The sequence below is a fragment of the Aythya fuligula genome, chromosome 12 (assembly GCF_009819795.1).
Source record: "Aythya fuligula isolate bAytFul2 chromosome 12, bAytFul2.pri, whole genome shotgun sequence".
Lineage (NCBI taxonomy): Eukaryota > Metazoa > Chordata > Aves > Anseriformes > Anatidae > Aythya > Aythya fuligula.
The window spans coordinates 19,089,899-19,105,589 of record NC_045570.1 but is presented as its reverse complement, the minus strand read 5'-3'; the positions used below and the strand labels follow the sequence as shown (position 1 = coordinate 19,105,589).

Here is a 15,691-nt window from a genome sequence, read left to right as displayed (position 1 = left end):
CTTCCCCAACCGCTTTACGGGGTCGTTCCACCTGCAGTGCCTCCTTCCAGAGGGTGCAAACTCCCAGGGTTGTTACAGGTATCTGTGTTAAAAGGCTTCAGGACGAGTGTGAGCATTGTCAGCAGGACCCAGGGTAAGTCCTGTGCATCCCGAAACGGGCAGAATCACACCTCTGCCCTTCCCAGCAGGCAGAGATTGGAGAAAGCTGACTACAAATAACCACGCGAGGCATGATGAAGTTGGGATGTAATCCATCCATATCAGCACTGTATTAATTTTAAAAAAGCAACATTTGTACAGGAATATCAGTCAATCACGTCGTAATTACAAGTATGGTTGTCAGTTATGAGTTAAACAATTTCTTACACAAACAGAACTAAACATAGAACAAGCTGCATTTAAAAGTTTACGCCGGAATAAAAACACAAAGAACATTAAAAAATTTGAAGTAAGCATCGTGACCAAGATTCATGCAAAGAGGTGTAGGTAGGTACAAATTGTACACCTTATTGAGCTAGAGTGCCAAGACGCAGTAGTATTGCTTCTTTTTCCCCCCTTATAGTAAGTTAGCTTCCAGTAACAGATGTAGTTAGTTCACAGACACAGAATATACACGAGTAATCGCATCCTGCTACACTTCACTTGACAACAACCTAGAGGAAAAACACAGGTCCTACCAGATAGCTTTCCTCTGCACAGGCTGCCTCCCCGCTCAGGGCAAGGAGCGACACCAAGCTTTGCCAAACCCCATGCAAGCGGCAGGAGACGTCAGCGATGGTAAGAAATAAACTCATTTGTTCGTCAGATCTCGACAGCAACTCCTGGACGTCAAAAAAAAAAAAATAATAAAATGCTGCTAGGAGCAGATCTCCCTGACCCCGCCGGCGGTAACATGCAAAAGAAGTGACAGAATGGCTGGGCAGCAAGGGGTCGTCCTTCCAGTAGCACGGCTGAGTCCAGTGCCGGGCTGCAGGGTGTAAAGCAGCCGCGAGCGTTGCGGGCGCTGCCCGTGCTGGCTCCCTCGGCTCCCTGCACGCTCTGCGGGGCGAGGGAACGGCTTCTTTTGGAAGCAAGCCCCTAGGGACATACAGTGTCTCACACAGGCATTGGAACTTCATAACAGACTGGAGTTTATTTCAACGTTACCTGTCCAGGTGGGTGTTGTTTTGTTTTGTTTTTTACAGTTAACACTTCCTAAAACTACAATAAAGCTGTGGTGTTTGGTATGAGTTATTTCAGAAACCGGCACCGTTTCCTAAGTCGGCAGTGCCACAAGAACGGGAGACAAAAAGAGTTGTGCTCCCCCAGCTCACCCCAAGCGCTTGCCTTAACGCGCTGCAGCACTGACACCAACCTCATCGAGCTGCAGAAGACAAAGCTTTGGAACGTTATAACATAACTCGCTCTCATTAGAAGCCTTCCCATTAAAAAAAAAAAAAGAAAATATATTTATATAGCTTTACGGAATCACGGGGAGATTCTCCAGAAAACTGCCACACGCAACACTTTAGCTCCTCACTGGTGCCTGTTTGCTTGTTAAAGTCAATCGAGTGTCCCTTTCTTTGCAATTGTCACATGCACAATTGGGTTCCATTCAGAGAGTCCAGAAATGTAAATGTGCCTGTGTGGAATATTACAGCAGGTTTCAAAGCTGGAGGTGCTCGTCTGTACTGTTTAATAGTCACAAACAAGGCAAGGGAAGATAAGACACCTGCTAAAGCAAGACTATGCTAAGGTACTGAGAGCGGAGGTGACATCCGTTTCTTTCCCTGGGGTGTGTGTGGGGAGGAGTGGGGGTGACGGCCGAGTTTAAACCAGGATCCTAGGCCAGAAGCCGCTCGCGTGTCCTAAACGGAAGGTTGCGCTCCGAAAGTCTCCTGAGAGGCGTACACCATGTAGAGGAAGCCATCCTCGTCCTTCTCGCTCTCGTACACCTCGGATATGGGCGTGGAGACGCTCACCATGCTGTGTCCGTTCACCAGCAGGAAGAACGCCTGGTTGGAGTTCAGCTGCAGGCGTCGCCTGTGAGGGGGAGGCCGGGGGAAAGGGGGTGCAGAGAGGTGGTTAGGTGTTCCCACGCAGGCGGGCAGAGCCAGCAGGGCCCAAACAAAGCCCCCCGCAGACAGCCGTAGGGTGTCCCCACCCAGAGCTGCGCTGCCCTCACCGAATTCATTCAGTTCCCACCCCAGAGCTGCGTTAAATTCACCTACCCGTGAAATTCACACGCATCCCGTGACAGAAATCCTTATTGCACCACAGCAGGAGGGCAGCAGAGGATCAGGGAGAGGTGCTCCCTGCCAGCAGAGCGCTGGGGCAGCAGCAGCAGCAGCCCCGTGTGCCGAGGAAGCACGCATGGCCCGCGGGACGGGCGGCTTGCTGCTTCCTTGCTGGCACCCCGCTGGAAATACAACCCCAGGCTGACCTTGGGGATGCAGGCACACGCTGGGGGCAGGGCCTGAGCCTCTTAAACTCGCTCTGTCAGAGCTCTGTTTAACCTTCGAAGTGTCTTGCTCCCCCCAGGAGGAGAAACAGAGGAAGGGCAGCGAGAAACAGCTTTCCAGGCTGAGTGACGCAGCTGACACCTGCCCCGTCCGTCCTGGGACACAGCAGTTCTGCTGAACCTCCTGCTGAAATCAGGCTCGCAGAGGGGCTGAGCAAGCAATAGAAACTCAGATATGTGGAAGTGCAACCAAGGAAATAAGAACTGCAGATGAGCGGGGCTGCCCCGCCGAGGAGCAGCTACCTGTGGGAAGGACAGGCCCACGTGGCTCGCTGGCTGTGCGCCAGGCAAGGGGCTGGCAGGGGAGCAAGTCCAGCCAGCGCTAAGTCAGCCATCCACAAAGCCAGAGGGAAAAGGAGGGGAGAATCCTGCACCTCACTGACAAACCTCTGGCCTGGGGCCTTCGTTAGAACTCCTTCGTTAGAACTCCTACATCCAAAGCCCCATCTCGCTTTGTAACCCATTCAAGAGCCGGGATTTGCTGGAGGCAGTTTCTGTGGAAGCCTCCAAGGCAGGAGCTGTTTGGCCACGTGGGCCAGCCGTCAGTTTTTACAGCTCGTGTCCTGAAAGAACCTGCTACACCGTGACCAATGGAAAGCAAACGCTGGTTTGCTGCTTGCTTCCGAGTTTACCACTTGAGGACTCGCGCTAACCAAACACTCCTTGACACCACGCCAGGAGAACCGCACTGCTAGCAGGATTTCTGACCTCACAACTTCTCCTCGAGGCTTATTCCCCCTTTGCCTTTTCTTTTAAGCAGCGTGGGGCCAGTCTGTGCAAACAGCTGGGCCACCACGACACCAGAACAGGGGCTTTTTGGGCCTGAACTCTGCCACTGAAGGAAACCTCGCTTCACACTCAGAGGATGCCAACATCAACCCTAAGCAGCAGCTCGGAGCCCTGGCAGCGAGCCCAAACTCCCCCTCCAGTGTGGGAAGAGGCAGGCACTCCAGAGGGCGACTCCCAGGCAGAACACCGAGAAGGCAGCCCAAAATAGGTGAGCAGGAAGCACTGGGGCCCTGGAGCTGAAGCACCCAGGTCAGACAGGGGTTGACAGCCCCAGAATCCCTCCCGCAGCGCTGGGCAGCAGTTATTTCTCTCCTAAGCAAGCTTAACAGCTCAATTCTTTTCAGATTTTTCCCCAGCAATGCCAAAGGAAGCACACCTTCCCAGGAATTTGTCCTGGTGGTGGTACAAGCACTTGTTTACATAATTTTTCCCTTTAAAGGGTTCCCAAATTCACACACCAGGTGGGGACTTAACAGAATCACCCCCTTCACGTGACGCAACGAACACCGAAGCCACAGCATACTACCTGATAATTTTGATTAGCTCGCTCATGTTGACATGATCCGGCACCAGGAACTTGGTCTTATCCAGAACTGGAAGCTGCTTCTCCCCCTTGTACCGTTCAATGATCACCTGGAGAGAAACACGAAGAAAGGAGCAGATGTGAAAGGCAGAAACAGTGCCGGGTCCCCTCACTTCCACCCCCACCTGTTAAACACAGCAAAGTAACGTGACGCTGGTTAGATTCCACTTCACTTCACTTGTAAATGCAACACCTCAAACCCAAAAAGGCAAAGTGACAATTATTGTCACCTGCACCTCTCATTCTGTCTGCAAGAGACCTTCCACGGTGTCTCCAAGGCGTGAAACAAAGCCACTTTTGCAGGGCATAAAGCCTCAGAGGAGATAATTTCCTCCTCGTAATCTCAAGGCTCAGGAGCCAGTAATTCTGCCAGGGCTGCTATGGAGTAACTACTTAATTCATGAGGAAATCGTAGATTTGCCAATTTAAGCAGCACCCTGCCCAGCAACGGCACACGGCTCCTGCTTTTAAGGAATGAGCTCAGAATTCTCGCACCCCCCTTCCCACAGCTGTGGGGATTTTGTTGCTTTTAAATCGAGGGCAGCTACGTGACACCATTCCCTTGGATCGCTCCCATGCTCACGGGGTCTGGCTGTGGTGATATTCCAAAGCTGCACAGGTGAAGAGACATCGAGCCAACTTCATTACCTCAGGGAGAAGGCTTTCTGACATCGGTTTAAATAAATACTGGCTACTTCTGGAAAAATATTCGCAGTTTTTAATGGGGTAGACCAGGAACAACGGATATTTCCAACAGCAGAATGGAAGATGGGAACAGCACAGGAGCAATTTACCTTCTAGCATGGCACTGCCATCCCAACTCACCCAGAACTGCTACTGATAACGCAGCAGTGACCCAAGCTAGAACACGACTGGCAACCAGAACAAGCCCCCAGGGACCCCAAGCAGGCTCGTGCCACGGCTGCCAGCACGCATCACTGCCTCCTGAGCAAGTAGCTTAGGAACCTCCGAATTTTTCCTAGTAGTATCTCCACGGCTGACCTAAAATGAGAGGTTTGCTGTAAATCTGTGGCTTTCCGTGCGCGGTCACAGAGCTGGGGGACTACGGCTGAGCGATCTGTGAAAGGTGGATGAAAAAGCAATTTTCTGTCAGGAAGGAGATTGCTGCAAAAGGGCCTTTTGGGAAGGCTGCAGACTGCAGAAAAGTCAGAAAATCTCTGCTATAAAGTATTAACTGGTCCCCACGCCCAGCAGCACAGCAAAAACAGCAGCGGTGTCTTAAAGATGAAGCAGCTTCAGGTTAAAGCGAAGCCAAAAACTTTTCAAGTTTATTTCACGTGGAGGCAGCAGCCACTTGTTATAACCCTCGCGCTGGAACTGCTGCTTGCCAGCGGTTTGTTCCCTCTGGGGGGAAATTCTGTCACCATCAGCCCTCAGCACTGAGAACCAAAGGTGAAGGCACCCAATTGACACCTTTGCTCTGCCTCCCAAGATCTCCTAAACCCTTCCCAGTGCCACCAAAAGGCCAGCTTGTTGTTTTTTGTCACCCCCAGCCGCAAAGAACTCATCAGTAATACATCACAAAGTCCTTTGCTGCTACAGTTAACGGTGTTCTTGGGGCTTTAGGCAAAGCACTGCCAGCAGGTCGGGAGAGGTGATGCTGCCCTGCTAATCAGGGGGGCAGTGTCCCTTCCTGTGGTCTCCACCTTTTGCTTCCTAGGATGCTTTATTTGCATTTCTAACCCAGAGGATGCCATAAACGAAATAAAATAAAAAGTTTAAGCTGCATTTGGAGCTGACCAGGTAAGGAAAAGTGAGGTGAAGGCCCCCAAACTGAGGTGACCCAACAGTAGATGGAGAGGGTTGAAAACACACAGCACTCCTGCAGACCTCCAAGCTCGTTGCTCTGCAGGCGTTTCAGTCTTTCTCACTACAGATTTATGATGAAAGCCACATCAGTCTCTGAACCACTTTGCATTTTTCTCCATCAGCCTGTGCAGACTCTTCTTTCAGGGAAGAAAAATACATCCACTTCTGAGATAAGAAGAGCTGAACGCTCTGGAGAATCTCAGAGCTCGCTCTGGGCGTGGCTTTCTTTGAAACTGCAACAGGCAGCACAGGAAAGCTCCATTTCCTCCAGTCCCCAGCCAGCACCTTGCTGTAGCGTGCTGCCTGATGGTTACTCGCCTGAGAATGCTTCTGAAATCCAGGCCGAACAACCCTGAGCAGCCAAATGGTAATTCGGACATATCAGGACAGCTCTTTTACAGGTTTCTAACCAGGAAAATTGAAAAACAAAACAAAACAAACAAACAACAAAAAATAGGGTCAGAAATTGAAGTGGCAGGAATGAGACTTACCGGTATTTTGGTAGGATGCTGCTCTCGAATCAGCCGTACATCTTCAACTCTTTGCTCTGGAAGAGATCAAAAAAGAAAAAGGCTGTTCAAATACCCACATTTAATGCTGTCATTAATTTTTCTCAAGCACTGAAGAGAGGACCTGCGAGTTAATAAAGGCCACGGAAGTAAAATCAGGAAAAGCAGTTTTCAAACGGCACAGCACCATCGAGAGCAAAAAACTCTCCTTTGACAGGTGACACTTTGCTCTGTATCCCAAGGTGTCACCAACTGCACGCACGCTGGCTGGGTCTCCTAGAAAGCGTTACAGGACACGGATCCCCCCACACCTCTCGTTTTCTGCCCACTAATGCAGCCACAATCCCATAAATTTATGGCATCGGGTTACACCACCCAAGCTAATGACTACATATCCTGTGTTATTTCTGCAAGATCCCAGAAGAGGAAGTTGTCAACAATTAAAATTTGAGACCTAAGCCTCGCTGAAGCTGGGCAGCATCAGCTTACCTGGCAGGCTCTAGTATTACCCAATTACAGCTTTCTGTTTTGATTATGCTGCCCGCATTGTTGCAGAAGCCGTTGGTGGATTCGTGTGTACCTAGACGTTTCGCTGCTATCTGTGCCAGTTTTCGGGATAAAGTTCACCTCCCCTCAGACATAAATATCATGGCACAGATATTATAAACCGGGCTAAAGTACAACTGGGAGCCAAAGTAAACAGACGCACTTGCTTTCAGAGGCGGTTGCATCTGCTTCCACCCTACTTTCAGATTCGGTGAACTCAAATGTTAACCTCTGCAGTTCTTTTCGGAGCGCTGGGGCTTTCCAGGCCGTCTTCTAAACATCTCTGAGGGTGACGGTGCGGTGTTGCATCACAGGCTGACCACAGCGAGGGAGAGGTGCTGCTCACGGGAGAGGAAGCACGGTGGCATGCTGCCGGCCCCGTCTCCCCGCTCTCCATCAGCCCACATTAACTCCGTGTGCCTTTCACGAGCCCGGCGAGGAAATGCAACTCACGTGAATCACGGTTTGAGGCTGGGCGTGAATCAAGCAGAACTCAGGCAACCAGTATGCGAAGCCTTCAGCAGGCCGAGGAGGCTCCAGAGCCATCCCCAGGCACCTCCCGCTGCTGCGGGCCCTATGCACCAAAGCAACTTCAAGGCTCCACACCTCAGAGCCCGAGCCACGCACGCCACAGAGCAGCATTAATACTCAAAGGGCAGGATAGTAGCTAATTAAAGTCCTTTTGAAAGATGAAAATAACCAGCAGCACAGGAGACACGTGGAGGGAACGAGCCCAGCCACCAAGGCAGCTGGCAGAGAGGAGCCGGGCTGACTTGTCAGCCAAAACAGGTTCGTCGTGGCGATGTTATCCAGCACAGCTCCTTGAAGCAGGGCAGGCACAAGCCCAGGGCCAGGCAAATCGCTGAGATTATTGTACACGGCGTGTTCAAACCCAGGCTTCGGTCAGCCTCAGATAAACACAGTTCTCTGACGACATTAGTTGCAGTGGCAACTGCTTGGCTGCCATCCTAGCTGAACTTAATACCTGCAGCAGAGGCTGTTGACAGGGTCGAGACCAGTTTTGGAAGACTCCAAGAGAAAGGGGCAGCTGAAACACGGGCTCGGCTACACCAAAACCCCGCCGGCTTCAAGGCAGGGAGCAGCTTACGTTGAGCAGAACAACAAAGGCGAGGGTGGGGAGGACAGAAAGCTGTCTTAAGCAGCTTGACTCCAAGCAGAAAGGAAAGAAGGAAGGGAAAACCTGCAGCGATGCCTTTTATCCATTCCGGTTCCCGGAGGGGTGGGTGCCCGGCCGTGTTTCAGGCCACCGAGCTCCATGGTCTCTGCTCTCCCACCCCGGGTGCTGGCAGCGCCCTGTCAGGGCTGTCCTTTCCAGCAAGGCGCTAATCTCCTTGCCCCAGCCAGCGTTACGCAGCTCTTTTCGACGCCTCGCTCCTTCCACCTCAGGCCGCCCGGAGCACCAGGCTCCGGCTCAGCCCCGGCTCCTCAGGCCGAGACCCCCCCCGGAGGCCGGGGGCTCCCCTCACGAAGATGGCGGCAGGCCCGGGGGGGTTCCCCTAGCACCCCACGATACCCCCCCGACCCCTCAAAAACCCGATCCCCGCGGGCCCGGCTCCCCCCGCCTCGGTCTCCCCATCCCTCATCCCGGCCCCTCCGCAGCTCCGAGGCTGTGGGGGCAGCTCGTTGTGCTCCCCCCCCCGCTCCCCGTTCCCTCCCGGGGCTCACCGAAGGTGCGGCGCTGCTTGAAGCTCTTCTCCGAGGGCATGGCGGCGGCTCGGCCTCCGGCCCGGCGGCGGCTCCTTCACGGCAGCGGCGGCGGCGGCCAACTGCGAGTGGCGGCGCCCGCCCCTCACCGCCGCCCCCAGCGCCTCGGCCGTCAGCTGATGGCGGCGTCACGGCCGGGGCGGGCGCTGCCGGCAGCCGGGGAGCCGCCGCCGCCATCCCGAGTGTGGCGCCGCCCGACAACGGCCCCGCGCTGCGAGGTGGAGGGGGGACGAGGCCGCCCGACATGTTGGGGCCGAGGGGCTGTGCCCCCCCCCTCTGGGACGCCTCAGTGATATTGCTATGGGCACCTCAGAACGCCCTGCTGGGTTGTTCCTTGGTGATACGCTGCCATGGCTGCCTCAGAACGCGCCATGTTGTGCCTCAGTGACACTTTGCTATGGCTGCCTCAGAGCGCCCTGCTTTGTTTCCCTCATGGACACACCGCCATGGCCACCTCAGGGTGCCCCCACCATGGCTGCCTCAGAGCGCCCTGCCATGTTCCCCCTCAGAAGCACCTGGCCATGTTGTTCCTCAGCAACACGCTGCCATGGCCAACTTAGAGCACCCTGACATGTTCCCTGTCAGAGACATCCCGCCATGGCCTCCTCAGAACAGACCACCATGTTGTGCCTGGGACACTTCACCATGGCTGCCTCAGAGCACCCTGCCATGTTCCCTGTCAGAGGCGCCCACCATGGCTGCCTCAGAACGCCCCACCATGTTCTGTGACACCCCACCATGGCCGCCTCAGAGTGCCCCATGCTGTTCCTCAGCGACACACCACCATGTCCCCCTTCAGCTACACCCTGCCATGGCTGCCTCAGTGTCCCTTCATGTCCCCCTTCAGCAACACCCCGCCATGGCCACCTCAGGGTGTCCCTCCACGTCCCCTCCCAGCAACAGGCAGCTGCAGTCCCCTCAGAAGCAATCAGCACTGTTTGTTTATCAAGGTAAGCACAGCATTTGCTTTCTCACAGCCCTCAGCAATCTCTCCCGATGGTCGTTGCCTTTAAAAGATCATCGAGAGAGCCTTGCAGGGACATGGGTCGTCTCTGGTGGCACCGTGGGTGTTGGGTTTGTTAAAAACACGGCAAAGGAGACATTCAGTGCTTTGCCCTCTCCATGTCCTTTCCACCTGCTCCCTTTCCTCTGTCTGCAACCCAAAACATGAGCTCTCTTGACCTCCGTGCAGAGGTACAAGTTCAGTGATTTGCCCTCAGCTTGCCACCAGCACGCAGTCTTGAGGATGAAGAAGGTTTCTGTAAAAATTTTAGAGTAAAAAATTTAGAGGCAGGTGTTCCAATCCGCTTTCAAGCCTGCAGCCCAGTCACATGCTATTTGTCAGGAATTGATTAGATCGCCAACAATTTTAGTTGCAAGCCAAGTTTACTAGTGTTCATCCTGCAGACTCCGCGTCTTGATTAAAAATGCCCAACTGTTTCCTCCTTTAGCAGCTTTCTGACACAAGCTGTTGGCTGTAGACTTTCAGCTGCCTTTCCTTCCCCTTCTCTCACATATGTTCGAGGCACTGTGTTTTGAAATATAGGAGTGATTTTGCAGCAATAGTACTACACAGTTGCACTGTACAATCCAACTTGTGCTGCTGAAGGTACCGAGAGCTGCAGCCGGCAGCATCCTTACCGAAACACGAGTACAGGGAGAAAAATTGGTTTCCAACCAGCATAGAGATGCTCAGGGTTTCTACCTTGTTGGAGTGGAACAATACACTGGAGTGACAGTGATGTTGCGCTCACACTCTGGAATGAGGGTTTGTTACCTAATTTTATGATTCAGGGTCAAACATTTCCTGTGCCTAGCTAATTATAGGATGAGGCCATGAAAGAAATGACTAACTAAGGGAAAAGAAAACAGCCCGAAGGTGTGTGAATGCTCACATCAGTGTCCAGAGACAGCAGGTGAGACATAATGGATGACTGTCAGAAATCTGATACATCCAAAACAATCCCAAATTTCTGTTTCGGAAGAAGTTTATTCTTTCTTAATTAAATTGCTGCCTTTTAAAAACTTATTCTTTGGCAAGGACACCCCACCATGCTCTCAGAACTGATACATCTCAGGGACTGCTGCACTCTGTGACTGCAGACAGGTGGATGAGCACTGAAGAAACCACTCAGTGTTTTTGCTGAGGTGTCCAGGTGAGTCCCGGAGGCAGGCTGAACAATACCGAGTGCTATGTGTCACGCGGTTTTCATCCATGCTACCAACTGTTAGTAGGGCTGCAGCTCAGACTGAAAGCATCCATATGGTGCTTAGGAAGAGCCACAATCAGAGTATCTGCTGACAGGCTGGGCTATCACATGTTCAGCTCATGAATAATCTGCAGAGACTGTGAGAAGGGAAACTTAGATCCACACTGCGACTTGCTTGACCTTTCCTTCTTCATTGCAGCCGTAGCCTATGTCTGCATGTCGACAGCACAGACAGCTGGCGAGTCTGGATTTGAGAAAAGTGTTAGGCGCAGTTGGAACGACAGCATGGACATAGCTCTTGGGACAGGCTCTGCCTAAGCACAATTCGACAATGAGAAAATGTTGCTTTTGAGCTGCAGTTGCTCCAAATTTGGTGACTACACTGGAGCAGAGCCCTTTAAAAATCTAGCCAACGGAGCATTTTTATTATTGTCTTAGTACACTTTACAAAGCATTTAGTCTGACGACGAGGAGATGTAGCTGCAAGCAGACATTATATAGTCTTCAAATATGCAAAAGGTTGCTGCAAAGCAGGAGGGAATTAGCTGTTCTCTGCATGCAGTGAGTCTAGGACAAGAAATAATGAGCTTATGTCTTGGGAAAGGCGATATGAGTTAGGCACTGGGTAAGGGTAAGAATAGTTGAGCACCAGAACAAATTGCCTAGGAAAGCAAAGAAATAGTCAGACATTAAAAAAAAAAATAGATTAGTAAGACATCTATTTTGAACAGCTTAGGGAGAATTGATCTCATCTTTGGGAGAGGGCTGGAGTAAATGATCTCTTACGCTACCTGTCAGCCCTATTTTCTCATGAAGCAAGAGATGTGATTTGCCCAGACTTACAAAGCAGGTCAAAATGCAAGCTGGGTTTGGATTCTAGCTCTGATCCTCCTGTTTGCATCCTATCCAGCAGGCTATACTGAATTTTCAGGCTGAAATACAAAAAGTCAGGCTTTTCCAACTGTTAAATATTCAAGATTTTTTTTTTCTTTTTCTGTTATTAAAAAAGCCGTATGAATGGTGGCTCTCTCTTTGAACCCGAGCTGATATTTACAGTGTTTCCCTGGGGAAAAAATCCCACTTACCCCTAGATCCAGAGAGAACTGAGTTTCCATATCAGCTGCTTCCCAACAAAATGAATGTATTTCACAATCAGAATTACAAAACATCCCCTCATTTCTCTGGTAAAACAGTACTGAAAAGGCTTTTTATAGTGTGTAGACGAAGCTATTCCTCTGCAGTGCTACACCCTTTCTGGAAGAAAGCACTTTAGTGTCTAGGGTTGTTAGCTCAGCAGCTGTCAGTAGTATTAAATTCACCAGACATATGGAGAAAGACCACATAAAATAAAGGGAAGGACACTGTGCTGAGAGGAACTTGCATTCTCACCTGAATCAAAATGCCTTCCCTCAGGTACTTTCACATTAATTGTGTTTGTTGGTCTAGCTCAGCTAAAGATCAGCGTGAGACTTTTTTTAATACAATATGCAACTGTTACCCAGCTACTAAGGGAGATTTTCAGACAGAATTGGATCAAATTGTTCGCAGTGACTTAAAATAACTCCTCTCAATCTTAAATTTGTCTTATGACGGTGACTATTTTCCATTAAGACAATCCTAACCTTCAAGTTTCTCTGTAAAAGTTACCCCCAGAGTTAGAAGAATTCTAGCAAGAAGGGATGAGAAAGCCCTCAGAGGCAAAATCTCTCTCTTTTCTGGGGCTATAAAAGTGTAATATGAGAGAAGTGAAACTAAATAAACCACTCACAGACCATTTTCCTGTGTGGTTTTTCTCTGAGGTTTAACAACAGATGTGCCTATTCCTCAGTGGGAACACTGACGCTGTCTCTCTCTTCTAGCTGGGCATCTATTTCACAAGGCTTTTGGAGTATAGCCCTTTTGAGATCATTAGCCAGATGCTTTTTTCGATGGTAAACCCAAAGTAATACACGGGCACATGCAGTGCCATCACAAAAACATCATTTTCTTAGAATCTTGGGCTAAAAACTCATTGCACTCTCCATACAAGAGGTATTGCCCAAGACCTATGTACCGTAACCCTCATATCAGTTACTGCTACTGTTGTTCCAGCAAACATTTCTTGGCTTCAGGATCTAGTTGTCAATGGGAGCTATTGGTTTCAGAAGGAAACACAGTAAAACAGTTGGTGTAAGCAAAAATAATCTGTGTTTATGGACTACCTTTCACTCAAAAAGATCCATAACCTCTTGGCAAGCAGTAAGGACAGTGCGAGGGCAGGAGGAACAGCAGGGAAATTGTAGAATGATACAGCACGCCACAAAATCTTCCACTGATTTTTAGCATGCCTAGGATTAAAGGATGTCCACGCATTTTCAGTTAACTGAGTGGTACACAGCCTGTGGCCTCAGTAAACATCCTCCTTATTTACATCGTGAGGAACCGAGGCATGCAGGGATTCAGAGGGCTGCCTACGATTGCACAACCATTGCTCAGCAGCCGACCCAGTAATAGCACCTCGAACACCTGACTGCCTGTCCTGTGATCTGTCCCGGACCTGATAATGCTTCTGAGAACTGAGCTGCCAGAGGTGTTGGGCACAATGAAACTCTCCAGGCTGGCCCGTGGCCAAAGCAGAAGGAACAACAACTGCTTCTTGTAAAAGTGCCGTAAAGTTTTCGGTGTCCCCAAGCACTCAAGACCCCAGCTGGGCATTAGATGAATACTTCGTTAGGAGGATGGCTGAGGAAAGACCATACCCTCTTTCATAAACAGAGGGCACTGAGCTCAGCTTAAAAGAAGGAGGATGCAAAACACTCCCTGAGTCATCGGCAGCAACATTTTCTGGATTTTCCCTGAAGAGACCTGTCTGTCCACTCTTTTGTCCTGCAAAATCTGGTGAAATCAAAGCTCAGACAGTAAAGAAGCAGGTGGGGAATTCTGAAATCAGGGCGAGAAGAGCTATTTTCCAGCTTAAAATAGCAAGGAAATAATTTCTGGGAATGTATACATCACCAAAAAATATATATATTTGTTCTTTCCATGGAAATATTCCCTCTTCCAGGTGTTCTGCCTCCAGGTACGTATTACAAAGCAGTAATCCCACTGCAGGTTTGTGCCACATAAACATTCTGTGAGTACTGCGTGTGGCAAATGGGGTTTGTTCATCTGGCTCAGCTTGCTCCTCTGTCTTGCCACAGTTTGCTGTCCCTCTTGCCAAATGGAAAATAAATAATTCTCTGCTAGTTGTTCGGGGTATAATTGACTGGATACGCCATCAACTGGCACATCCCTGCTCAGACTGGGAAGGCATAAACACTTCAGGATTACAGAAAATGAGGACACCGACTCTGGGACCAATCCAAAGCCCTTTAGAGTGAGTGTGAAGACTTTAATTGACTGTAGGGAGAGCTGCATCAGCTCCTTAATTGCTGAAGAGAAATGGAACAATGAATTTTCCCTCTCAGCGCATCCTTTTTCGAGAGCCCTGTGGTAATGGCTGAAAGCTGCCTGCCTGAAAGAGCAGTGCTGGAGAGCTTCGGGCTCTTCCCCTGGTCGTGTTTACAAAGAAGGGTGCTCAGACGTTTGGTAGCGCCACGCAGGATGTGAGACGATGATAATGCACCTTTCCTGCGCTCCCTGCTGTCACAAATAAAGCTGATAGATTGAGGTAACAGAGGAGAAAGTGCCAATTTTGTAGTCTGATGGCAGGGCGGTAAATGCTGAGGTTTTAAGCCTCTGCTGGGCTTTGCTCCCTGCAGGCCACATCAGTGCCTCGCAGAGCTGGGCTCTGCCTTTCAGCACAGCTTTTTCCTCTCCTTCCTCCTCATCTGGAGGAAACGGGCATGGGGCAGTGCAGTGCTGTAGGAATTGGTGTGGATTTATGGTGGGTTGCCCTGCTTTCTGCTTTGTTGGGCTGGAAAGGGGTCAGTGGGCCAGTGGGAAACGGATCAGAGGGCTGGAGGGGGCTCAGCATCCGTGGAGCCAGGGCTGTGGAATAAGGTTATATGGACCAGGTAGGTGAGGGGAAGGGAGGGAAGGTAATTAGGCACAGAAGGAACATTCAAAGGAAAAGAAGAAAGCCCGGATAAAAATAGAAAACCCAGAAATGGAAAAAAGCAGGGAGGAAAGATGCATGTGCCGTAGACTGCTGAGTTTCTGCTTGAGGCAATGTCATCAAGGACGTCTTTCGTTTCATGCACGTGTGCATCCTCGCCATCGGTCCTTTTGCTGTCCTCTCCAGGAATCCATCAGTTCCTGAACAAACAGACACGACAGGGCCTGTGAGAGCCGTGTCGGGGAGCTGGAGTAGCAGGCTGAATGCAGCGTAACATGGGGGGAAATTCATGTGATTCTATACAGGTGGAAAACAGCTACAGACAGATTCCCAAGCCGTTGATTGTTTTGGGTGACTCATTGCTCATGTGCCTCGTTTTAGGCCCTCGGAGCAGCTTTTCTTAATTTAAGCAGAATTTGGGCACTCAGCTTGCCCGTCACCGCAGACCCAGAGGATGAACCAAGCTATGCAAATGACAGCCTCATCCTGCACGTGAGCTAACGAGGGGGGCAGGAACTCGGCTCAGGCTGCATGAAGCTGTGTGCTTCCTCCTCTTGTGGTTACAGCAATTTTGTTCCTGGTGTAGCCTTGAAGCCTGGACTCGTCATCTATCACCTGACGGCTCTGGAAACACCAGATGGATCTTGGAAATCGGGATGTGGTGCTGGGGACAACAAGGCTCGTCCACGAGACCCCTGGCAAACCCCTCAAAAATGTTCAGGGCACCTGAGGATCTCTTCTTGTCCCTCAGGGGGGTCTCCCATCCGAAATTCCTCCTCCTCCTCCTCCTGGCAGTTGCTCACTCTGACCAGCCTCCCGGCAGTGACTCCTGTGGGTGAGGCTTGGAGGTTTTCGGCATCGGTTAAATGTCTGCTTTCCCGTCTTTGTCCGATTTCTGTATTTGTAGGCGGATCGCTGTGGTGACCGCAGCTGAGGCAGCCGTCAGGGGCCTCTCCTGCCGAG

At 50.7% G+C, this 15,691-nt stretch overlaps 1 protein-coding gene across 1 annotated transcript; it reads right to left on the bottom strand.

Moving 5' to 3' along the window:
• Positions 1-234: 234 nt before the first annotated feature.
• On the bottom strand, positions 235-8,557 carry MAP1LC3B (microtubule associated protein 1 light chain 3 beta). Its single transcript, XM_032195648.1, has 4 exons — positions 8,444-8,557; positions 6,194-6,249; positions 3,816-3,922; positions 235-2,022 (listed from the first exon to the last, which is right to left on the bottom strand). Exons 1-4 carry the CDS (start codon positions 8,481-8,483, stop codon positions 1,848-1,850), a joined length of 378 nt encoding a protein of 125 aa, XP_032051539.1. The 5' UTR covers positions 8,484-8,557; the 3' UTR covers positions 235-1,847.
• Between the last annotated feature and the right edge of the window lie 7,134 nt (positions 8,558-15,691).